Raw genomic sequence first — 26915 nt, forward strand, 5'->3', positions numbered from 1 at the left:
GTCTGTACATGATTTCCTCTCAAATTCTAAGCCGAGCATGTGCGGGATGAGACTCCAAGGAAGCCAACCCAAAACAGCATCTGCGAGGCCAAGGAGCTGAGCAAAGATTTCATAAACAGGACGCAAAACACTAACGACACAAGAAAAAGATTGATAAATTGGATTGCATTAAAAGTCAGAACTTATGTTCTGATTTACAAGTTCATAGAAATATTTTCCTGTTAGAAGCTTTATTGCTTTGCCTTTCGCATTTGAATGTATGATTCCCTTTTTGTGTGTTTCTCTTGCTTTAAAAAGGATTCCTTCCAGGAAATAGAGCTAAACAATGTGGTTTTCATAAGCAGGGTGCCTTTATCCGCTGCTCAAGCTCAGGGGGTCTGAAGAGGCTTGCATTCAACTTCCCTCTTGCCTCTTCCTCCGATTTTAAATTCTGGGAAGGGGGTTCGCCACTACCATTCCAGTTGGTATCTGTGGCCACATTGGGTGGGGGTCGAGGGCTGATCCAAGCGGAATATGTCAAGCAAAGCATCTCATGACCCAAATGGCATCATCCCCTTTGGATGGTCAGTAGTCAGGAAGTAGAGGCTGAAAACTGACAAAGTGGGGCCCTCAGCAGATCTGAAGGAAGGAAAAAGTATCAGTAAAATACTTTCCAACTGAATTGATTCTTAACAATAAAGATGTAAAGGCTGAAAGTGATTCGTTAAAGGAATGCTACAATGATAAAGGGATGTTGACTCTGACAGTAACGGTCAGTATGTGGTTATTTCTGTTTTTCCATAAGGAAAAAAATATTGTATTGCTAGCATAAAAGTACTTCAGTGGTCAAATTTCTTTAATTGCCAGAATAAAACGTCCCAGACTACTTATATGTTGATTTGTCAGAAGTATTTTTCTTTCTTCTGTAAGTGACTTCCCCTTCCCTGGAATGAAATAGCAATTTTTTTTTTCTTTCAGCTCTTGAATCATAAATAAAATTAAACTTTTTTTTTCTTTCAGTTCTTGAATCATAAATAAAATTAATCCTCGAGTCTAGCCATGACATTGTTTTACAAATATTGCGAATTAAATTTTATTTTGTATTTATTGGTTAATTGAATAACTTCTCCTACATATATTTATATTATTTCTTTTTTAAATAATGGTTTCTTATTTTCAGGCAATCTTAAATGGACTAAATTGATTTGAATTAAAGAGTGTCTTGGTAGACAAAACAACTGTTATCGTCAAGTGAGATTTTGGGCGATGTAAGATGGAATTTATGTCTTGAAAATTCCAACGTGGGTGGGGGAACCTGGGTGGCTCAGTCAGTTAAGAGTCCAACTGGGTGTCAGCTCAGGTCGTGATCTTGGGATCCCGTGACGGAACTCTGTGTGGGGCTCCGTGTTCCGCGTGGACTCTGCATGGATTGTCTCCCCCTCTCCCTCTGCCTTTCCCACTCCCACACCCGCTCTCTTTCTCTCTCAAATAAATAAGTCTTAAAGAAAAAATTCCAAAGGTATTTGAAACTCCATTAACTTAGCATATAGCTCATTGATTATGATTACCTGGAACCTATTGATGTATTTGGTTTGTTTCAGTTTTATATTGGAGAGCTTTTCTCCTGTATTGCACCATAAGTAAATCATCACTGAGTCCATCATAAATACCATCTGTCTATTTATTAAAATTGAAAGGCATCAGTATTTTGTCCATATTAGTGTTCCAAACACTACATTTCCTTTTGAATTGAACATTACGTAGCCCATAGTGAAAAGCAAATGTCAGCTTTGGTTTTACAGCTAGCTCTCCACTCCTAACCAAATGAGAAAAGGGTCTGATCTCACAACCTATTTATATAGTTTTTAAACTTTCTAAGAAAAATAAAGCTTGTTATAATTGATGCCTAATGGTATAAACACCCCTGCCTTAGTGGTTGCCTAGTAACTACATACTGCAGGCTTGTGGGGTTGCTAATGAGGCTGAATAAACGGAAATATTCAGATCCATTTCCAATTCAGGTGGATGAGGGGCAGCAGTGGGCCAGATTTCTTTGTTAAAATTGTTTTTCCATAATGGTTTTGCACTAAAACATCTTTTGCACTAGAACTTACTTTAGTAAATGACTTCTGCAGATGAGAGTTGAAAACAACAAGTAATGGCTTAAGATTTTAAAAACATTCAACAGGACTGAATCAACGTTGCTTCATTGTTCTCAATTAGCCCAAGTTTCTGTTCTGAGTGACTGGATTGGGGAATAATGTTCTTAACTGTATGTTTAACTCTTTAATGGAACCTTCTATTTGGCCATCACTTCAGCATTGAATGACCAAATGCAGTTTCCAGCTAAACGTGGTGTTAAAAGGGGCTGGGAGTGATTGTAAATGATATATTTATGTTTTGGCTTTGGCCTGCATCCCACCTAGCAGATTTAATTTCCTAATTATGTTTTACTTTAGCTTAGGGAAAATTAGCTTGCATTCCCTTGGCACACGCCAACTGCAGTTGGTGGAGAAGGCCTTCCAAAACCATAGGTTGTTGACAAGAGCGGCTAACTAGATTAGGATTAAATTTACTGAGCAAAATCCACAAAGAGCCCAAACACATGTAGATAATGACAAGTTGACTATGAGGGAATGTAGTTAGGTCATACGAAAACTCATTTCTGGCAACGTCTTGGTTTCAAGAGCATGCGATAGATACAGACCACTCAAGCTCATCTGCTCTCTTTTGTCAGAGTTCCCCGTGTCAAGATCTGGGGCCTTCTAGGTGGGTCACCATGGTGTGGACAGGGATAAACGTGGTCTGGGATATTTAAATTGTATAACTATAGCCTTGGGGATGCAGTCAGAAACGATTCGCTACTCAGTAATTTTGTCATTTGGCAATAGGACGACATGGTAACATATGGTTTGCTCTTTGGAGTTCACATAAATGTTGTCATTTAACTGAAATAAAGAATTCTCTTACTCTACCAGAGAAACTGTTTTGGGATATGTGTATGTTCCTTTATCTTTTCACATGGAAGGAAGAATCCTTTTGCATCATTATATATAACTCTCTGGGTTTTTGGTTTAGTGGGTTGAAGGATGTGGCTGGTGAGGCCAAGGCCACGTTTTAATCAGAAAACCACTGAGCTCCCCAAACACAGTCTGCGTTCCTAGCTGCAACGACCCATTTCATTGGTCTTAGAAGAGGACCTTGGAGTGCAGCTCAGCACACGCACCTCTCTTCCAGGGTTCAGAAAACAATTGGTTTAATATGACCAAATAAATTCATTTGTCAGTGGGTCAGCCACATCGTTACGTTTAATGTAATTAAAGGGGAAGACGATGCAACTAACGGTTTTCTCTGCAATGCAGTCAGGATCCTCCTTCCATTTTAACCCCAGAAGAAATTTACGGATTAAAAATCATGATTCATTTCTGGTATAGGGATTTCTTTCTTTCCTGCATATACTTCCGCTTCCTGCCTATCTTTTACCTTCCCCTGCTTTTCAGAAATTCTCACTCTAGCCCTGGGGTTGTCTTTTTTTTTTTTTTTTTAAAGGTATTTAATGGAGCTTCCAAAGATTGAATTTCTAGAGCCTCGAAGTCACCACTCTTTCAGATATATTTGGTCTGACTCTATAGTAGAGCCTGTCTTTGTGTGAAAAAGTGTTTTAGAAAGAGTTAATTTGCAGTCTCAAGAGAGGTTAATTCTCAGGAGAGAATTCTCAGGCCACGGGTGAGAGGGTTAACTCCTAGGGTGCTACTGCTGGGCGGCAAGGGGGCCTGTTCTATTAATTCTTGGCAGTAGGCAGTGGCAGGTAGGGACAAAATGCTTTTTATTTTCCTTCCTAGGTCTTGGATTTTGGCTCTTAGGAAATGTGCTGTTCTGTGACTTTTTCCAACTGTTTATTTTTTATTCCCGCCCCCTCCCCGCAAAAGGGGGAGTGGTAAGAGGGAACAAATCACTCAGGGTTTGAATCGCAACTCTGCTTTAATTACATTTAGACTCATAGCAGCTCTTTCTTTGCAATGATGATTTTTGAAACATTAAACTGCATGTATACAATACATGGGGGTTGCTTCTCAGAGATACTGTCATGTTATATCCTTAGTTCTTAACACCTAGGTGAGGTTTATTATTTTATTCTTCCCCCCCCCCCACCCCCGGGGAAGGGAGCCGGTTAATTTCTCTGGTAGTAATTGAACATCAGTACAAGTATCAGTGTCAAGAAAATTCATTGCCTTTTGATGTGTGAAAATGAATTTTGAAAAGAACAAGGGAGGTTTTGGGCTCGAAGCTTGCGTTTTTACCATCAGTTCAGCACTGAAGTTTTACTGTCAAATGCTTTTCATTGCATAGTCTACTTATTCTAATATCGAGCAATATCAGAGAGAATATTTGATAAAAGAAAGTGATCTAATGAACAGAGATGGAAATCGGAAGGCTCAGAGAGGGAGCAGCTGCCAGAATAAAGTCCAAGACAGTAAATAAATGATCACCTCTGCTTACAGGATAACCTGGAGGCGATTTCTAAGCCTGTGACCCTTAACCCCAGGGTTCCAGGTGAAACTTCTTGCCTGATGTAGACCCCATGGGGGGAAAGAACAATTTATTGATCCACCCCTTTGGGGTCCTTTGCAGGAAAGATTTTCTCTACCCTGGTTTCTATCATATTTAGATCTACTTTGGAAAGTGAAGCAATTAAAGTGCCAAAACCTTTCGTTAGGAGTTTGCCATTTTTTCAAAAAGTGAGCTTTGATCTGTTAACCCTTGGACTGAACATTCCAGTTATTCATCTTGCAGAATTTTAAGTCCAGGATCGGGTTGTGGTTTGAATTTACTTTTTTTGAGACACAGCTTGAATGCCTCCCTTTGATTTTGTGCTTTCGACACATTTTTGGGCTCTGGTGATTTGGGAAGGCCTGTACCATATGGTCTTGATAAGGTGATAGATTTTCACATCCTGGGAATTGGCAGGAAAGGGTAGGAACGGAATCAGATGTGGGAAGAGAAAATTAAGAGTTTGGGCCTAGTTCATCTCATGGTATATCTTCTGAGGCCCGTCATTCTCCTAAAATCAATTTTTAGGAAAAAAAACATTATGTGTGTGTGTTGTCCCCACCTCAGGGGGTCTCTTAAATTCTCTTAAAAGTAGAAAGCTTCCTTTTACAAGAATGACACTTGACATTTTTGGGTTAGCCCTTCAAGACCCACCCCAGACTTGGGGTCAGAAAACAAAACAAACAAGGGGCCCCGCTCCACCTTTCCTGCAAAAGAGGTTGTGTGAAAAGGAAAAGGCCAAGCGGGGAGGGTGCCCGGGATGCAGGGAGGCAGGACGCGTTCTGCTGGGGGGTTGGTGGTTTTCGGAGCAGGACGCAGGGCAAGGCTGGGCCAGGGCGGAGCGCACATCCGCACCAGGGGGCCGCGCCCCGGGGGGGCCTCGCACCCCCCCCACGACAGCAAACAGCAGCTCCAAGAAGGAAGAAGAGGATGCCTCGTGGGGTGCCCAGGGGCGGGGCGGGGGGGGCGGCCCCGTGGGGTGCCCAGGGGCGGGGCGGAGGGGGCGGCCCCTTGGGGTGGGGTGGGGTGGGGCGGAGGGGGCGGCCCCGTGGGGTGCCCAGGGGCGGGGCGGGGCGGGGGGGGCGGCCCCGTGGGGTGCCCAGGGGTGGGGTGGAGGGTGCGGCCCCGCGGGGTGGGGCGGGGCGGGGGGGGCGCGGCCGAGAAGGCCCTCCCGAGCGCACAGGGCGCCCCGGCATCCGCGCGGTCGGGTGCTCCGCGCCGGCTCCGGGGGGGGGGGGGTCCGGGGCCGCGCTCCCCCCGCCCGCCCGCCCGCCCGCGCGCGCCCGTTGCCCGCACCTCCCTCCCCGGGCCGCGGCTCGCAGGCAGCCCCGAGCGGGGGTGCGGGGCGCGGGAGGGGCCCGGAGGGGCGGGGCGGGGCGCGGTCTGCGGGGCGGGCTCGTCCGGGGCGGGGCGGGGCGGGGCGGGGGCGCGCGGCGGCGGCGGCGGCGGCGGTGGCGGCGGCCGCGTGCCCGGAGCTGCGGGCGGACGCCGGGAGCTGAGCGCCGCCGCGGGGAGGCCGGGCCCGGAGCCGCCGCGAGCTCGGCCGCGGACGCGCAGGGGAAGATGGCGACGGCCGGCGCGAGCTGCGAGCCCGGCGTGTCCCGCGGCCCGGAGGACGCGGCGGGCGGCGCGGCGGAGGCGGCGGTACGCGGGGCGCGGGCGGGGGCGCGGGCGGGCGCGGGCGGGGGCGGGGGCCGGGGGCGCCCTGCGGCGGGTCGGGCGGTGCCGGCGGCGCAGGGTGGGCGGCCGCGGGGTGACGCCGCCTCGGGGCATCCGTGCGGCCCGGGCAGGTGGGCCATTGTGTGCGCCCCGAGCCGAGCCCGCCCGACCCCGACCCCGAGCCCGAGCCCGAGCCCGGGCCGCACGGCGGGGAGGCCTGCGCCGGAGTCCGGGGGCGGCGGGGGCGCGGGGGGCCGGGGGGGGGGGCCGGGACCCGCGGGGCCGCTCTTCCCCCGCGTCGGGGCGCGCAGCTTCCAGCGGGAGGCGGACCCCGGGGGAGCCCGCAGCCGGGGAGGGGAGGGGAGGGGAGGGGGCGCGACCGGCCAGCGCCCCGGGGAGCGGGGCTGCCGGGTGCCGCTTGCAAAACTTGCAAGTCTTCATCGGAAACTTTCGGGAAAAATCGACTTTTCGTTCTTTGCACGGAAAACGTGAGCTGCAGGGTTCAGAGGAATCCGGCTCCCTTCGGTGACATACCCCGCGGAACCGGCTGTGTAGACGCCGCAGACCTCTGGGGGGTGGGAGCGAGCGGCGCCTTCCTCCCCGGGGCTGCGGGGGGCGACCCGGGGGCTGCAAAGTGGCTGCGGGGGGCGACCTGGGGGCGACCTGGGGGCGACCTGGGGACTGCAGGGGGCGACCTGGGAGCTGCAGAGGGCGACCTGGGGGCTGCGGGGGCGACCTGGGGGCTGCAGGGGACGACCTGGGAGCTGCAGAGGGCAACCTGGGGGCGACCTGGGGGCTGCGGGGGCGACCTGGGGGCTGCAGGGGACGACCTGGGGGCTGCAAGGTGGCTGCGAGGTGCGACCTGGGGCTGCGGGGGGCGACCTGGGGGCTGCGGGGGCGACCTGGGGGGGCTGGTCCCCGCGCCGGGACGGGTCTGAGCGGCGCCCCCAGCGGCCGGCCGCCGACCGCCGAGCACCTGCCCGCGGGGTGGGCCCGACCCGACCCGACCCGACCCGCCCAGCGCGGCGGCCGAGCTCGTTGGCGGCTCCACCGTCAGAGCCCTGGACTCCAGGCAGGTTTTTGTTAACAAGGTCAGTGCTCGCTTCCCGCTGCTGAAAACCTTCAGGAGTCTGACTTTTCGCTGCGGAGAGGCGGGGATTTTACCAATTGCCCTGGGTGACGATCATGGCCAAGGGGGGGGGGGGGGGGGATGTGACAGTGACACTTTTTATTTCTGTTCTGTAGAATCCTTGGAGGATGCAATAGGATGCTTGGTCTAATACCTTTTTTTTTTTTTTTTTTTTTTTTTTTTTTTAAGAAATGACTTTTTAGTAAAATTCTGATGATGGCTTATTATGCAGTAACCTGGGCCATTTTACTTTTCACTTAACAGAGGGTCCTCCCACCCATATCACTTTCCGTGATTTATAGACTGATTTTAAAATTGAAGCCAAGTTGGAGAATAGTTGTCCTCATAACTGGTGCTTATCTAATGATTAAAAATCAAAGACATTTTTATGCATTTTTGGATTCATGGCAACTGAGGACTTAGTTTTTTTCATTTTTAGTGAAAAAAAATTTTTTTGGGGGGGCTTTTAGAGATTTATTTCCTTTCGAATTAGTTTACATCTTAGGCACTTTTATATGTACATTTGGCAGTCGCGAGCCAATGGAGACTCCAAAGCAGTAGGCTATTTTTGAAAGTGAGTGTTTTCACTAAGTTTTGACTATTTAGATTGTTGCTTAGAGACAAGTTTAATTTATAGTTTTCAGCTTAATGTGATTTTCAGTGGAGTGTTTTAAATTTAGTTTGTGATCCTTGTTCTTAGCTGTTTAAATCCTGAAAGCATCCCAAGTGTAAAGCTGGGTAACAGCTACATTATTCAATAGGATCATATTAATAGTCTTCGCTGTGAACCATGCTGAGGAGACCTGGGTTATTTTCAGTGCCTTAGCCAAATGTGATGACTTTTATAGGCTATATTGCTATTTCTACTCTGAAAATAACTCCTAATGGATAAGGCAGTATGGAAAACAGAAATCTTCCTGCTTTTTTATTGTCACCAAAGAATTTAAGAGTGAGAGGAAAGTGGAGATCCCTTTAGAGCCGTGGTTGGCAAGCTGACGGACATTCTTGTCATTCTGGACTTTTCTGGAGCAACTAATATGCAAAAAAGTAGACATAAAATTTTTGTTGTCATGGTGATAATACTAAAGAAACTTGGACAGTGCTTTCATCAAGCGCACAAAAGGAATATTAAACAAATTAGCAGCTGGTACCTTGGAAATTTTTGTTTCCAGGTGACAGTACTGAATGTAAATGTAAAGAAAAGCACTTTCTTGGCCAATTGTGCTAAGCTTTCTTGAAAATATAAACAAAAACCATAGTTATATCGCAGCTACAGAATACTGAAAGTTTCACAGCAGAATTAAGTAGGGAATAATTTAGATTTAACACATTATCCCCCACTTACCATAGATGATGGTGTTTCGAGTAACATCTAACATCGTTGCTGCCATAAGAAGTAACACATTGCTTTCCAGCTGTAGAAACATAAATACCAAGGAATCTAACCAGACATGATGGTGCCATGAAAGGCACAAATACTTTGTATTAGGAATCTGGGGAGGAAGAGTCATGGAGGGGATCCCTAGTGGAAGGACCTGGAAACATTCCACAGACAGATGGCATCTGAGTTGGGCCTAGAGATGGAACGAGGACCTGCAGTGGAGACTGCAGGAAGCTGTGTAGGACGTGGCTGGTACTTCGGGTTTCTTGAAAGGTGGCCTGGGGCACATGTGAGTGGCTTTCCAAGATAAGCATAGAGGTTTCAGCTTCAATCTCAACTGTGTACGTTAGAAAAATAGGTTAGAAATTGAGGAAATAGACTGAAATATTCCCCCACGATTAGAATATAACTGATGCTTTTCACTCTTTTTTTTCTTCTTAAATGTATACTTCTTGCCGGTTTTTTTTTTTTTTTTTTGACTTTATTATTGTTGGTATGTTGCTATTCCATTTCTCATAGGAGCAATTTTGGGTAGAGAAAGGCATTTGTCTTCTCAGTGATTGAATCCATGCCTAGGCTAGATTGCCAGTTGGTTCTGTCCTCTTGTGTTTCATGTAACTTTATGAGGTGAGAAAATGTTTCACAGTCTGAGCACTTATTCAGCCGTTTACAAATATCTGCTGCTGATCTCATGGACGGCAGGGCTGTAGCTGGAAGAGGCAGCCTCCTTCAAGAAACGCAGTGTGGGTTTTGTCTCTAAAAGAAAGCGAAGGTTAAGCCCTGTGCCTGGCAAATACATGGTAGGTGTTTCACATATATCGAATGAAGAAAACAAACACTCAGCAAGAAGCTGTATCATAATACTTAATGTTGTTTGGCTGATTGGGAAATTTACTTTGTGTGTTACTAGATTGTAATGAAATTAGTGGCTTATGATTTATAGTAATCAACATTATAGATGTTATAGAGTTTTTTCTTGTTTCTGGAAGATAACCCTGATTTTTCTGGTTTTCTGGGTTCTTGTTTTTATTTGTATATTGTCTTTTTCCAAGCTGCTTTTTTCAGCGACCTTTCAGATTCACAGGTTGTACCAAAATATTAGTAATAATTTCTAACACTGTTAGTTTTCCCTGTAGATGATCTGTCTTCAGAATAATGACTGAGGCTGGGAATGTGTTGGTGGAACGGTAACTGCATCCTTTCCATCCTGAATTGTTCCTCTAATAGAGTCAAGGTCAGGTCACCCACTGAGGTATGAAGGGAGGGGATGATTGAGGGGAGGTCAAGGCAGAAATGGAAGGAAGCTTGGAAACAGGAAAAGGGAGTAAAAGGAAAGATTGGGCAGGAAGACAGACAAGGCTTCGGAATAATCTGCAAATGCCCAGCAATCTGGGGGCTAGAATTCAACTTTAAACGTGCCTAGGAAAAGAGAGCAGTTTGTCTCCCTTCTGCCCCCATAAACTTTGCCACCTAAGCATATCTGAGTGTTGCTTTAGAAAAGATGATCTCAATGCGCTCAGTTGTATTCTTCTCTACTGGGGCTCCTTTGAAAGACTTGTATAAATAACATGGAAAAGGAAACTTGTCTTTTAGACATTAGGTTAAAAAATGGAGAACAGGTACAAGAAAGATGATGATGACATTGAAGTCAAAGGATTTTTAAAAATGTGTTACTCTTTTATAAATACCTTGTACAAAAATAATGAGATCATGTTATTAATGCTGCACACAGTATGATGCCATGCCCATAGAAATCTTGATTTTTTTTTTTAAGGGGAAAAAAACTGCTCTTGAGATAAATTGTTAGTAAATAGCCAAGCAGATAAAGGATGGAGTTACAAGGTTGTTATAGTAAATGCAGTATAACCAAGTTAACATCACTCTGCATGCTTGTTTGCAAATGATTGGCTTCTGACACGTTTATATTTCATTGAAAAGGCAAAAAGATGATTCCAAAGACCTGAGTGCTTCCACAGAAGGGCTCTGTAACTGTAAGAATATCACCTGGCACTCTCTGTCTCAGCTTCTTCATTTGAAAATCAGCATGCTGCCATTCGCCACCTACAGATTGTCACGCTGACATTCTTCAGTGCATGATAAGCTTCTTAAAGGGCAATTATTGGATCTGGATGCGAGTTTGCATGTGGAGCTGTCCCATGTAGGGCTGTTGGAACATGGGGAAAGCTGGATTAGAATGGAAATAGGCATTTGTTTTGTCCTGAGATGTGGTCTTTTTCTTTTCCCAAAGAGGTCATGCAGACAGGAGCTCTGAAAGGAGAAGAAGGGATGTAGCCGCGCTTAATTATCAGAGCTTGTCATCCCTGCCCCAGCTACTTCTCTGCTTTTCATTCCGGTTTGCTTATACTCAAAATTAGTTCTCTCCATACCAGGTTTCCTTCCCGGCATTCTGTTTACTTGTGAGCTCTATCTCCCTTCCGTATCTTAGGTTGCTTGTCTTGCATGAAAGCCCTCAGGCGGTGGGGTTGATTTGAGGTGCGAAGCCATGAAGAGGTGACCCCCGTTCTCAGTATGGTCCTTCAAAGCCCCACACCAAGTGGCCCTAGATTAGATTACTCTAATTGATTTTTGAAACAACGAATGATGAATGAAGATGGAAGATGATTGACCAGTTACTTGGTTGGCCTTAGAGTGGGCCACAACCCTGTGTCTTAGTAAGACAGGGATATATATATATACACACACACACACACACGCTAATTTTTTTATTTACTAATATAGAGTGGGCATGAGTGGGGAGAAGGGGCGGAGGGAGAGGGACAAGCAGACTCATCACTGAGCAGGAACACCGCTGCTCCCCACCCCCCTTGCAACGTGGGGCTCTATCCCAGGACCTGGAGATGATGACCTCAGCCCAAAGCAGACACTTAACAGACTAAGCCACCCAGGCGCCCCAGATGTGTCCTTTACATGATTTATATGCTTTTTGTGTTCCGACTGCACGAAATAGGCATTTTATACCAAAAGTGGGTGGGCATGCGTGTTACGTAAAAAATCACATGAGGATGCAATACTCTGGCCTCACATTTCTAGTGTGGGTGGAAAATATAGAAATACACGAGGCGGGATGTGATTAATTGCTGAACGAAGCAGTAGAGCAGTCTGTAGGGCTGAGCGTAGACGAGGAGAGATTTCTGGAGTCCATCAAGACCTCTGAGAGTGGGATTTGAGCTAGGATAGGATAGCTAGAAAGATAGGATTCCCACGGATTAGAGGAGAAAGCATTAGGAAGAATAAAATCGAAGGTATGCAGACCCTGTCAGTAACTCTCTTTCCTCCCAGTCGAGGAAATGGGGGGGGATAATCTCAAAGCAGGAGTTAATGTGAGAGATTTGAAATCATTTTAGAGCATGAAAATATGCTTTTCTTCATGAAAATCCACAGAATTCATCTGTTAATATTGTAAATATTCTGTGTACCTGGAAAGGTGGATTTTTTTTCCATGCTGATGATACAGTCTTCAGATTTTTATTTTCTCCTTGAAATTTTAAGGTGAATTTCATTGCCTTCCCCCTTCTTCACCGCCTCTTATTCATCCCCAAGCCATACATTTCGCTTACGTAGGAAGTTCTGAATGCATCTTATTAATTATTAGCACGCACTGTTAGACTGGAAAGAAAACACAGGTCTGTAACTTCAGAGCAAAGAGGCAAAAACCAATTTATCTCAACTGTTTTTCAAAGGCTTCATAAAAGGACCTAAATTTCCTCAGCGCAGTAACCTAGGAACCCCGACAGCCCGTGAAATCCGGACATTTGGAGCTGGGGGAGATCTTAGAGATCACTTAGGACAACATTCTTATTTTACCGCCGAGACACCTGAAGGCCCGAACAGATGAAATAATGTCCTCCTAGCCCATTGGCTTTTCTCACCTCGCCTCTTTGCCGTGTGGGAAACTCATTGATCCCACGCGGGGTAGCCCACGAGACTTGAAACCAGAGGACACGTTCTCGGGGTCTGCGGGAAGTGCCAGAGAACGAATCTGGCTCTCTGGTCACTAGATCTTTTACCATAAGTTCGGGCAAAGATCTGAGAGGTGCTCCTGCCACTGTGGGCCGTAGGCTCTCTTAAATGCTTTCTGGCAGCCATCAATGCTCTGACTCCTTAAATTCTTAAAGGATACGGTGAGGATCTTCTGGCCCTATTTGGCTGTGACTGTTGAAATTCCCTACATAAACCCCAATATTTTTAGATCCCCCCCCCCCCCCCCTGCCCCAGGTGAGGGTGTGGAGTGGTGGTGGAGGGAACTGGTATTGGCCTACGCACATTGAGTTCTGGCAATTGAAGAAGACTTAACTCAGCCAGGTTCTATTTCATCTTCTCCCTCCCTCTCTCTCTGAGCCTGTATAAGAAAATCTGGAAGAATACCCTCCCCACCCCCACCCCCACCCGCAACCCCAAGTAATTTAGAGCTTGTTGAAGACTGCTGTGTTGAACACTAAGAGTTTGGGGTTGTGTCTCCTCCTTTGTATATGTGTTTATATCCCAAAGAAGGCTCGAGCTCTCTCTCTCCATTTGATGACCAGACTCTGGATTAGGTTAAGCTGCCTGTGTCAGATTTTTAAAACTAGGTGTTAAGCACTTTTCCTGGAGTACTTTTCCTGGCAAACATCAAACATGACAGGCAGGGGTGTGGCTTGTAGAGTTGAAATGTAGCTCCCCCTCCCCCTTCTTTTTTGACTGCCTTGCTGTCACTTAAAAATGAGATCTGGATTTTTCTTTATTTAAGAAAACAAGGACAGTAATAATAAAGCTTAGGGCGTGAACATGTCTGCTGTGATTTTGTTGTCATTGTTGGGGGTGTGGACGTGTCACGTTTCCATGGATGTCCTGTCGGAGATCCTAATTTTTATGGGAGTGGTGGCGTTTGCATCTATCCTATCTTCTTTTTTTCAAAATTAGGTTATCAAGTTAGTTTGCCATTTAAAATCTAAGATTTATGCCCTCCCCCCCCCCAAAAAAAAAAAAAACGGGTAGGAGGAAACTTGGAAGTGATGGATTTATTCATGGCATGGATTCTGGTGATGGTTTCCTATATCTGCACATGCATCAAGTTGTATATATTAAACCTGTATGGTATTTTGTATGTCAGTCATACCTCAACATGGTTTAAAAATTAAGAAATTTAGAACCATTATTTTGTTCTTAGAGGAAAAACATTAATAATGTTTCTATACCTGAGTACCTCTGTACTATACATCTGCCAAGTCAGATAAATACCACTTCATATGAAACATACTTTTTTTTTTTTAAAAAAAGATTTTACTTATTTATTCATGAGAGATAGAGGCAGAGACACAGGCAGAGGGAGAAGCAGGTTCCCTGCTGGGAGCCCGACGTGGGACTTGATCCCAGGACTTTAGGATCACGCCCTGGACTGAAGGCAGATGCTAAACCGCTGAGCCACCCAGGGATCCCCAAAACAAAGATACTTTTTTATTGGGATTTTTGCATTTGGGCTTTTTTATATTTTCAATACTAAAGCACTTCAAATTTATTTGTAAAATAAATGATATTTAGCATGGTTTCATATACTTACTGTTTGCCAGGATAGTGGACAGAAACATCAAGCATTGCAGAATGACAATTTGAAACTAGTATTATAATTATCTTATTCTTGAAGGCCAGGAAGTGGTAGTGTTTTTAGTGAGGACCCAGGGATGAGAAGCCTAGGGGAAGGAGCGGCAGGCAGGCAAACCCTATATTTAAAATAGTGTTGGGGGATCCCTGGGTGGCTCAGCGGTTTAGCGCCTGCCTTCAGTCCAGGGTGTGATCTGGAGACCTGGGATCAAGTCCCACGTTAGGCTCCCTGCATGGAGCCTGCTTCTCCCTCTGCCTGTGTCTCAGTCTCTCTCTCTCTCTGTCTCTCATTAATAAATAAATAAATAAAATCCTTAAAAATAAAAAATAAATAAAAATAAATAGAATAGTGCATCACTTAATACACTGTTATGGGAAACATTTTTTTTTTTTTTTTTTTTACCTTTCTGTGTGACCTAATCAGTGGTTTAGCAAGAACCTTTATAACTTTTTTATTTTAATGAATTTCCCTTTTTATTGATGGCGGTATATTAAAAAACAGAAGTGTTGGTTGCAGTTCACATGTAATGTTGATGATGATGGAACCAGAGCAAGCACTCTTGACTCTAATATGAATCAGAATCTTGGCAATGTCTTTCATAATTTATTAGTATTTAAAATAGAGTGCCTTGCTTATGAAGCTTCGGGGAAACAAGGACAATATAATATACAATTAATTAAAATCTTTAGAACAACCAGCAGCAGCATTAATAAAACATTACCCTCCAAAGCACATAAGAATTGCAGCTTACTCTCCCATCTCAGTGGGAAGAAGCAGGATAAAAGAGTCTGTCTTTCATCATTGTCAATAAACTGAGTTTTTATTGGACTGAGGCTGGTAGATTTTCAAAGAAATAGGCTTATAGCCAATAGCTCACTCCTCCCTACATAAAACACCTGGGTGCTCTCGTGCAAATAACAACAATCACCACTTTTATTTAGCACTTACTTCCTTCATGTGTAAGAACTTTGCGGGTGAAACATTAGGTTCAGATCAGATAAGATCCAGGAAATGCCTCTCCCAGGGTAATCCTGGACCAGCAGCAGCAACAGGAGCTCTTTACAAAGGCAGATTCAAGGCTCCACCCCAAACTTGTATCAGGAACCCCAGAGGTGCCCCCTCGCCTCCCCCAGTCTGTTAACAAGGTCTCCCCATGGTGCTTCTGCCCGCCCACCTTTGAGAACGATTGGGGTCATAAGACCCTGTGTGACAGCATTATGTAGTGGGAGCAGAATTTGAGCCCTAGTATATTAGATTTTGCAATTCACAAGGAATCTCTTTTTTTTTTTCTTAAAGATTTATTTATTTATTCCGGGGGGGAGGGGCAGAGGGAGAGAATCCTCAAGCAGACTCCACACTGAGCGTGCAGCCCAACGTTGGGCTCAGTCTCATGACCCTGAGATCATGACCTGAACTGAAACCAAGAGCTCGCACTCAACCAGCTGAGCCACGTGGGCGCCCCAACAGGGAAGATCTCTTAACTTTCTGAGCAAGGGCATCCTAGAAATGACCCATCCTTTAGGTTTGGCTGTAGGTTTTTCTTTTCTCTTTCTCCATCCTGAGCCCCTGCCTTTCCAAATAACTGCTCTAATGTGTGTGGAAAATGCAACAATTTTAAGAGGAGGGCCCTTTTAAAATCTGTGGAGAACCTGCCAGCTCTGGTCTCTTTCCCCTTTGTGCTGTTATCTCCTCCTAGAAGGTTTCTTTGAAACTGAGAAATAGCCAGTTCTGGTTATGCCTGTTTGAAAGGCCCTGGAATCATTTATGGGTTTGCCAGTGTTTGCTTACGTGTCATCACGAGGATAATATACAGTCAGGTATCTGGGTGCTAAACGAGTTCTTATTGGCTGATTGATAGAATGGCACCATTTTCCATCTCTAGAATGCAGTCCCTGTGCTTGTAAAGTGTGCAGACAAGTCATAGCACTTGGTTGTCGTTTTGTCGTTTCCTGGTGGAACGACGTGGCTGTGTCATCCAACTTCTCTGGGTTGCGGCTCTCTTAACCGAAGATGGGCGATAATACCTTACATATTAGATTTGGTTCTTTGAGAATACTTTGGAAACCCTTGGGTGCCATGCAAATGTGAAATGATGTTCCAGAATGGCCCGAGGAATGGCTTCTGAGGGTTGGGCGTTCTGAGGCATTTGGGGGTGAACGTGTCCCTCTCCCTCCGATGGGAGTGGGTTTATCCAAGGAGTCTCTGCCCAGAAGGGCTCTCTGGATGGTGCGTGTAAAGGGAGCCCGGGCTGTGGATTCACCCCAAGCTGAGCTGTGAGGGCTCTAGTTGATCTTCTCTAATTTGGCTGCCAAAAGACCTGCTCATAAAGCTTGTCAGGAAAGAAGGGGGCAAAGTTGGAGACAATAGTTTTGGGCATCCGTGGTATATCTGGGATTTGAAGAGGTGAAACTGGAAGCAGTTACCAGAGCAGGAGTGGAGAGGAGACAGCAGGGCTGGAAGAGTGATGGATGAGGATTGCGATCCCTGGGCCACGGTGCTAATACCTCGAGGTGTAATTGAGTCTCTGGAAGTCTCGCTTGCTCTACTTGGCCTCCCTTTGGAACGGGAAGGAGCTACAGAGGCATTGCCCAAGCAAGCGTTTGATCACCACATGGCAGGTTCCAGACTCGCCTGAGCACGGACCCAGTTGACTAAATGCGAGTGGGGGGCCAGACCTCTTGAAAGTACACATGCCTGTGTGTGTGTGTGTGTGTGTGTGTGTGGTGGGGAGGGCAGGGCAGCCAAGTGAAGAGCATGCTCCTTCTAAAGGGACTGCCCCTACCTGCTTCTGCAGATTATTACTCTGTGGGAATGTGAATCCGGGGCTAACTGGTCACCTGAATTTTGAAGAGAAACCAGAGATCTGGATTTTTTGGTGACATCTTCAGGGTTTACAAAATTTTGTTTTTTTAAATGCTGGCTGAGTGAAAAAACAAAACACTTTGTTGCCCAAGTTACACACATCTGTAGGCCAGATTTGGCTGAAGGCTGCCAGCTGGTTACCTCTGCTGCAGAGCCTTCTATAAACATGACCTGTTATTATTGGATGTCCTGGAATTTATAATAACCTCCCAGGAGCCTCTATGTTGGTTGGGGCCCTTCTAGGAATACATTCTCGTGCTTTCTTTGCTACCCCTGCAACTTTTCCTGAACTTACACTAGGCCTGTTTTGATAGAAACTCCAGAGACTTTAAAATTTCTGCTCCAATTTGAACAGATTCTGAATCCAGGTGGGCAGGCAGGCTGGAGAAAATAGATCTCCTTAGTGAAGAGATTTGGGATTTAGGCCTTCTGGTTTCTACCCCCTCCTAGAAGGTCTGGGCATAGATTGTCTGCTGCTGAATAGGGCCCCTGCGCTGCTGGGATTTGCTGAGCCACTGAGATAAAAATGATCCATTGCATACCTGAAGATGTGTGTATTGTCTTATGAAGAGCTTTGTGATTGCTTCTTCAATATTTGTGTTACAGAAAAAAGAGTTTGATGTGGACACCCTCAGTAAATCAGAGCTCCGGATGCTCCTCAGCGTGATGGAAGGGGAGCTGGAGGCCAGAGACCTGGTCATCGAGGCCCTGCGGGTAAGAAGCTTCTGGGGCCAAGCCCCGTTGCTGTATCATTTTCTTTCTTCGGGGCCAATGGCAAAGCTGCTTTTCTTAATTTTTGAACCGTGTATATTTAAGATGTTACATCTGATTAAAATGTACCCCTCACCCCAAATGCCAACCCATAATCTTTATAAACCCCAAACACTGAAGTCAGATGGTCAGTCTAATGATGGGGATTGAGACTAAAGTGTATAGCATGAGAAACTTGAGACTTAAGCTGTTTTGTTTCATGTGGTTATTTGGTTATAAGTTTTTAGAAAATTGGAAGTTTGGTATCATATGTGCCTGTGAGGTCAGGGAGGAAAAATTAAGAGAGTCATTTATAAAAGATGTTGCTGATAATAGAGCTTTTCCTTCCTGTGTAAATTATAAATGACTTCTTATTTTCTGAAACTCTGAAGAGTTAAAAACTAACATGTCTATCTTTTAAAAACTACATATACCTTCCCATTGTTGTATTATGTTTTCATCCGATCTTCTAGAAATTTTGAAATTTTCACAGCTTGTGAAGTATTCTATACATTATTTAAATATCTAAGCTTTTTATTGCTTTAAAAATAACATTAAGTCTTCTTAATGCACAGTTTTATCATTGGTGGTTGTTAGTCTTGTACTTGTTTTGGTATATTAGCCAAACCTAAGTGTTTCTGTTTTTTTTCTTTTATAGTAAATACTTTGTATGTAATCTTGGTCATTTGGCCAGGATGGCTATATTTATTATCTATGAAGTACGGGCTTGTTTCCTGAACACCCCCTCTCTCCCCCCAAGGTGGGGGGTCCTCAAACTTTGTCTTAGGAGGTCATCTAATATATGAACATCTATAGATGCTGAATTTTTGCCTCATATGGGAGCTAATAGAGTGGGGGAAAGAGGTATAATAACAATGGTGGATGGTCAGGCATAATGAAGAAGGTGGGTGTGCTGAGAATCCAGTTGTGTAGGGAAGGGGTGGCTACAGTTAATTTTCACAGGCTGGAAATTGGTACCGTGGGGATAATTACTCCTCAGTCTGATGACAGAGAGTGATTGCCTCAGAAAAATAGGAGTAGAGTTATACCAGCTGCCAATAATGAGTTGAAGGTGGTGCTTTCTGAATGACAAGCTTTGCCAAGTAGACTTGTGCAGGAGGTTTGGTTGTGAGAGGTATTCACCTCATTCCACACTTGAAGCATTTGCATTGCTTGCCAGCGTATATTTTCTTGACAAATGAACTTTGTGGGAGAATTGCTAAGACAGTATATCACAGACAAAATTGCACTCAGCCCAAAGGAGGGACAGGGTCACCTGTGAGCCCAATAGTGTAGACTTTTGAGACCAAATGGATGTGGAGGCTCCAGTTCTACCTCTGGTATTTTTCTGTCTCTCTCTATTAACCTGAAAAAGGCATCAGCTACTGTGACATCTCCCACCACTTGTGCAAATGTTTGAAAGTTTAGCAGAGTCTGTGTTTTTACGTATCACCTGAGCAACCGTATTATTTCTCTCTCGCTCTCTTTTTTTAAAGATTTTATTTATTTATTCATGGGAGACCCAGAGAGAGAGAGGCAGAGGGAGAAGCAGGCTCCATGCAGGGAGCCCAATGCGGGACTTGATCCTGGGACCCCAGGATCACGCCCTGGGTCAAAGGCAGATGCTCAACCGCTGAGCTACCTAGGCGTCCCTATTTCTCTTTTTAACTTAATCGTTATGCTTTCAAATATAAGAGTAGAGTTAAAGGTTTGGTAATGATCAGGGCTTGCCAAAATGAAAGTTTTTCCGTAGAATCAAGAAATGTTGGAGTTGCAAGGAGCCTTACTACATAATCTAGGTCAGTGGTTTGCATCCCTCCAAATTTAGTGGGGGTTTTGGGGAGGGGGTTGGTTTCTTTTATAAAATGTTTTGCATTACTATTTAATTATTCCGCAATGAAGTGTATAGATAACTGTATATGTAAGTAGGTTATGTTAAAAATATTCAGTACATTGCCCTGATTGTGATAACAGGAAATAATTTATAACAAAATACGCATTTCAGTGTACAAATGCTCACACATGTCTAGTGGAAGACATGATAAAGAAGTAAGTGGCGGTTTGCACCTATTGGTAGCATTGCCATGAGTGCAGTCATTGCAAAAGATTCCTGATCCAGGCGTGCTTATCGGGAGTCCGATACAGTTGAGCGAATTTGCCATGCATGAGGTGATTTTTTTTTTTTCCCCTGAGATGGTGAATGAATCTTGGTAAAGTTCCAAACAAAAGTGCACATTTACATGGAAGTTGAGGCCCTGGAAAATTAATGTTTGTTAAAACTAAATTAAAACAACTTGTTTATGTGTAAAAGGAGTTGCTCTTTAGCTCAAGTGGTCATACCGAGAAGGTTCTATGAAAGGAATGAATAGAGGGACATTTGAAAGTTCAGGGATACTTGAGACAGTTCCTGGATGTTGGCACACCCCTCGCCCTGCCCTACGTGCCAGTCACCATGAAAACAAAGTGCTCTGCCTATTTCCAAATCACCTTCTAGGGGACTGGCCTGTGGAGAAGCACTGGCTGACACCAGCCTACTTTGTTTATAGATTAAAATCTAGACAAACAAAAAGGAAGCCCAGGGAGATGGTGACTTCATCTCCGGTAGAAAATGTAGCATCCATGAACTTGGTATGTTTGGAGATTCTTAAAGCTTTTTGTCATTTTTAAAATTTTGAGAATTGTGATTGATTTGTTTAGATAATTTTAAGAGTAGATGATACCATTTTCCTATATTTGTCATAGCCATCGTAGACTCACTGTGGTCACTCACTGTTCCCTTGAGTGCATTCACTGGAACTACTGAAACTAGGGTATTATTTACTTGGGTTCAGATGTGTCGTTTAATTGCCTTTTGCTTTACTAATGGGATATAAATTAGTGGCTGGCTAAAAAAAATGGGAAGGAGAGAGAATGTGAAACTTTTATTTTTATTTCATATAATGCGATAAAGATATTCCTGAATTAAAATTCAAAATCTGCTCAATCAGCAATCAGTATATTGCTATTCAATTGGGAGAGAAATACATCTTGTTTTAAAAAAAATGTCAAAAGTAATATTTCTCTGAATGTAGGAAATATTTTTAAAATTAATATATAAATTGTGACTCCTTTAAAAATATAGCTAATTTATACCATGAACTATATGAAAATTTAGAAATGATTGTGTTATGAGGTATTCAAATCCTTTAGAATTTTAGAATCTTTAAAAAGATATTTTAGACCAAGCTTTACTTTTAAATCATGCTACCCTGATGTGTTTTTTTTTTTTTTTTTTTTTTTTTAAGAGTGTGAGTGGCAGCAGGGGGTGGCGTATTGGGCAGAAGGGAGGGCGAAAATCCAAAGCAGGCTCGACACTCAGTGTGGAACCCAGTGCGGGGATTGATCTCATGACACTGACATCGTGACCTGAGCCAGAATCAAGAGCCAGATGCTTAACTGACTAAGCCACCCAGGTGGCCCTTGGGTTTTTTTGATTTTCAAGTTATCACAAACAATTACGTAGATTATTGGATTAATGGCAATAAACTTATCAGAACAATTCATAAATATGATTTGGAGGGGAAGATGTTATGAAATTATAATAGGTATCTTGGTACTTTTATTACTTTCGTGTTTAAGGTAAAAATATTTCCCAGTAGAAGTCCTTGACTTTATAACATATAATATTCAGGAGATTAATTTTTGTTGGGGAGATTATATTTTAATAAGTGTAGCATTATTGTAAAATATGACTGCTTAACTGAAATATATTTTAATTGCATAAGAGATATTTTATCAGTGATTGCCCCTCATCCACAAAAATTAGGAATAAATCTTTGACTAAACAGATATGCCAAATGAAGTTTGGAAGAAAAAACTGAAGTTTAATTGAGAATGTGCTCTAGGAGAAGCAGCTACATTTTCTGAAAACCATGAGAGATACAGAGCCGTTTGAATTAAATTTAATTGCATATTCAGAATTTGAATATATAACCTGTTAAGAGATCATCTATTTGATACTGTTTAGTTTGTGGAATCTTCTGGCTTTCACTTCTTTTCCTTCTTGCTTCTAGAATTTTTATCAGTGCCTTAATCAAAGGGAAACAAGGACAAGAAGATGAAAATGCTATAATTACGGAATTTTAGGGTCAAAATTGTGTTTCAGCCTACATTTTACAGGGTCCAGCTGGCTGTCATTAGTGTGAGTTTACATAAATATTACATCACTGAAACTATGAATTCCTTGGGCAATCAGATCCAGATTTCTTGTATGCCTTCTTTTTCCTTTTAGATTGATAAATGAGAATTAACAGTATTATTGACATGGCATTTCTTCCTCATAACCTATAGTTACTGTAAAACACAGATTTTCAAGTATTATTTGCATTGAAACTTCTTTAAATTACCAGTTTAACAATTTTTCAGACAGAATGCATTTATAGTATTTGTGTCATAGGGGATATCAAATTATAGAATTGCCTTGTATAAGTGACTGAAACAAAGAGGCGCAAAGTATGATAGGTTAAATACGAAGTTTATTTCTCATGTACCCTTCTGGAAGTGAGCAATCTGTGCTGGAGAAGTAGTTCTAAGCCAAGTAGGTCATTCAGTAGCCCAAATTATATCTATCTTATGGCTCTCCTTAGGGTATTAGACTCTTTGGCATGGTTGAAACTGTGTCAGTGCCATGTCTGCATCCTAAACCTATGGTAAAGGGAGCAAGAGAGGGAATGAAGAAAAGCAACATCATGTGTGTCAGGGAGAACTTTTGTGGACACACCCAGTAGAGTTGGAGACTGGGTAATTATTCTGGCTGGCTGGCTTCCTTTCAGTAATATGGAGGAAGGGAGGACTTTGGAGGACACCTAATAACATAATGTAGTCCATTAATTTGGTTTAATGTTATAAAATATCCTGGGGTATGGTACAAGAAGATAGATCTTTCCTTTCCTCTTTGCCTCAAATATTTGGTGAATACCTACTGTGTACTAGGTCTAAAAATGAAAGTTCAAAATGAATATAAGTGGAGACAATTATGCCAAAATTCTGTCCACTTACAACGTTGTATATACCTTTTATTTTATTTTTTTTTGTATATACCTTTTATATATATATATATTTTAAGATTTTACTTATTTATTCTTGAGAGACACAGAGAGAGGCAGAGACATAGGCAGAGGGAGAAGCAGGCTCCATACAGGGAGCCCAATGTGGGACTCAATTCTGGGACTCTGGGATCATGCTGTGAGTGACAGGCAGATGCTCAACCGCTGAGCCACCCAGGCGTCCCCCTTTTATATGTTTAAAATTGTTCCAAGTCATGTCATTTGGGGCCATGTTTTAGTTTTCTCAGATTGTGACTACTTCTGTTCAGATTTTGTCTAGAATGATCTTCCTTTTTAAAAAACATAAACAGTTCATTGGGTTCAAAACTCAATTTAAAACAATGCTTTGAATGGTTTTTGCTTTGAAGCAGGTTATCTCACTTCAGCACTATTGATACTTGGGACTGGTATTTGTTGTGGTTATTGTGAGAAGAGGGCTATGTTGTACATTGTGATATGCTTTGCCGAAGCCCTGGTCTATCTGTTTATTAGATGCTAGTAGTACCTCTGCAGGTATGACAGCCAAACGGGTCTTCCCTTGGGGTCCACAGTTGCCCCCATTTGGGAACCACTTCTATAAAGTGACATTGGTCAAGAAAATGCTGCTCAAATACATTTCATTATAAGTACAACATCCATTCATGATAAAAAAAATTTCAACAAAGTAGGTTTACAGGGAACATACCTCAACATACTCTATATGAAAAACTGACAGCTAACATCATACCCAATGGTAAAAAAAAATTAAGAGCTTTTCCCCTAAGATCATGAATAAGACAAAGATGTCTACTCTTATCACTTTTACTCAACAGAGAAGTCCTAGCCATAGCAATCAGACAAGAAAAATAAATAAAAGTATCCAAATTGATAAGAAGTAAAACTGTCCCTATTTGCAGATGGTATGTTACTATATGTAGAAAACCCTAAAGACTCTACTGAGAAACTATTAGAAGTAATAAATGAATTCAGTTAAGGTCAGAATACAAGATCAATATACAGAAATCTGTTGCATTTCTATACACTAATAATGAGTTGGCAGAGAAATTAAGAAAACTATCCTATTTACAATTGCACTAAAAATAATAAAATACCTAAGAATAAATTTAACCCAGGAGATGAAAGATTTGTAGTGTGAAAACTGTAAAATCTTGATGAAAGAAATTAAAGACAACACAAAGAAATGGAAAGAACTTTCATGCTCATGAATTGGAAGAACAAATATTGTTAAAATGTCCTTACTACCTAAAACAATATACATATTCAGTGCAGTCCCTATCAAAATACTAATAGCATTTGTCACAGAACTAGAAGAAATAATAACTAAAATTTCTGTGAAACCACAGAAGACCCTGAATAGCCAAAGCATTCTACTTTTTTTTTTTTTTTTTTGCCAAAGCATTCTTAAAAAAAGAACTAAACTTGGTGGTATCACAATCCCAGATTTCAGTATATACTATAAAGCTGTAGTAATAAAACCAGTGTTATGGTACCGGGGGACCTGGCTGGCTCAGTTGGAAGAGCAGGTGACTCTTGAGCTCGGGGTTGTGAGTTTAAGCTCACATTGGGTGTAGAGACTACTAAAAAAATAAAGTTAAACCCAAAATAGTAATAGTGGCACAAAAATAGACACATAGATCAATGGAACAGAATAGAAAACCTAGAAATAAGCCTACAATTCTGTGGTCAATTAATCTTCAACAAAGGAGGCAATAATATGCAATGAGAAAAAAGTTTCTTCAATGAATGGTGTTGGGAAAGCTGGACAGCTGTATACAAAAGAATGAAACCAGACAACTCCCTCATACCATACACAGAAATAAACTCAAAGTGGACTAAAGATCTAAATGTGAGGCCTGAAATCATGAAAATCCCAGAACAGAGTATAGGCAGTAATTAATTTCTCTGACATTGGCCATAGCAACATCTTTCTAGATAGGTCTCCTGAGGCAAGGGTAACAAAAGCAAAAATAAACTATTAGGACTACATCAAAATACAAAGCTTCTGCACAGCAAAGGAAACAATGAACAAAACTGAAAGACAATCAATAGAGTGGGAGAAGATATTTTAAATGACTTATCCAACAAAGAGTATCCAAAATACATAAAGAACTTATACAACTCAACACCAAAAAAAAAAAAAAAAAAACAAATTAAAAATTGACAGAAGACAGGAACAGACATTTCTACAATGAAGACACCCAGATGGTAAACAAACTTATGAAAAAATGCTCAACATCACTAATCATCAGGGAAATACAATTCAAAACCACAGTTAGCTATCACCTACACTTGTAAGAATGGCTAAACTCAAAGACACAAGAAACAACAAGTGTTGAAGATGTGGAGAAAAAGGAACCCTCATCCAGTATTGGGGGAATGCAAACTGGTGCAGCCACTGTGGAAAACAGTATGGAAGTTCCTTAAAAAGTTAAAAATAGAGCTACCCTTTGATCCAGTAATTCCATTATTGGGTATTTACCCAAAGAATACACAAACACTAGTTTGAAAAGATATATGCAACCTGTATGTTTATTGCAGCATAATTTATAATAGCCAAGTTATGGAAGCAGCCCAAATGCCCATTGTTAGATGAATGGATAAAGAAGTGATGTGTGCATATATTTATGTACATATGTGTATGTATACACACACACGATGGAATATTAGAAAAAAGAATGAAATCCTGCCATTTGCAACAATGAATGAATCTAGAAGATATACTGCTAAGTGAAATAAGTCAATCAGAGAAAAACAAATATGTGATTTCAGTCATATGTGGAATTAAAAGATACATGAACAAAGAAAAAAGACAAAGAACAAACTTTTAAATAGAGACCAAACTGATGGTTACTAGAGGAGAGGTTGGTGGAGGGATGAGTGAAATAGGTTGTGTGATAAATGAGTGATAAATTCATTTATCATAATATTGTGTAATGTGTAGGATTGTTGAATCACCATATTGGAGACCTGAAACTAATACACACTATGTATTAACTATACTGGAATTAAAAATACATTTTATTATGGTAGTGATTTTTTAAATTTTATTTATATTTTATTTTTTTATTTTCCCTCAAAAATAAACATTTGAAAATGCCCATTAAACACATTTCAAAACATACCACATTTATTTAAAATTTATTATAGTTTTATACATAGAAATTAAATGCTTTATATATTAAAAAAACCTGTATAGTTCTATGGCTCAGGGTTGAGTCTTCAAAAGAACAAAGGCAATCTCTTCAAATAAATTAAAGTCACTAAACAGAATAATGCTTCCACTCTGGTTTTGAAAGCAGCCACTGCTATGCTACAGAGTATTGTGAGGTTTTCCTCCTATGACATGTCTGCTAAATCATGATAAAAGAGGAGCATTCTGATTTCAGCTAAGTAAAACATGGAGTCTTTTGTATTTCAGAATTCTCCTATGATTTCGGGCAATTGATTGACCAAAATATACCCCTTTTTTGTTCATTTTAATTAATGAATGAATTAATTTGCTGAGCAGAGCTGAATTCATGAAAACATAAATTGTTTCCTTTTCTGTCCGCTGAGATAACGCCTTTGTTCCATGTCTGGAGAAACAGGAAGAGGAGTTGACCAGACGCTGTGTGTTGTTTCTGAATGCAAATCACTCTTCATAAAATACAAATAGCTGATGATTTGTAAATAGCGTTATATTTTGCCCAGTAAGACAGACATAGGAAACCTCAATTTTCATTCTTCTGAGAAATTTTATTTTCCCTCATGAACATTTAACTGTTAGTGAAAGGAAAGAAAAAATGGAACACCAGGCGAAATAGTGCTTTTTTTTTTTTTTTAAAGATTTTGTTTATTTATTCGTAGAGACAGAGAGAGAGAGAGAGAGGCAGAGACACAGGCAGAGGGAGAAGCAGGCTCCATGCAGGGAGCCCGACGTGG

General features: G+C 42.4%; 1 protein-coding gene across 1 annotated transcript in view; it reads left to right on the forward strand.

The window, feature by feature from the left end:
* Positions 1 to 6030: 6030 nt before the first annotated feature.
* The window catches only part of CTTNBP2 (cortactin binding protein 2), a 143882-nt gene continuing 122997 nt past the window's right edge, over positions 6031 to 26915 (forward strand). Inside the window, exons 1-2 of the mRNA XM_072783270.1 lie at positions 6031 to 6174; positions 17767 to 17874. Of these exons, the coding sequence (XP_072639371.1) occupies positions 6094 to 6174; positions 17767 to 17874 (189 nt within the window). The 5' untranslated portion in view covers positions 6031 to 6093. The remainder of the gene's footprint in view (positions 6175 to 17766; positions 17875 to 26915) is intronic.

Source organism: Canis lupus, chromosome 18, assembly GCF_048164855.1.
Source record: "Canis lupus baileyi chromosome 18, mCanLup2.hap1, whole genome shotgun sequence".
NCBI lineage: Eukaryota > Metazoa > Chordata > Mammalia > Carnivora > Canidae > Canis > Canis lupus.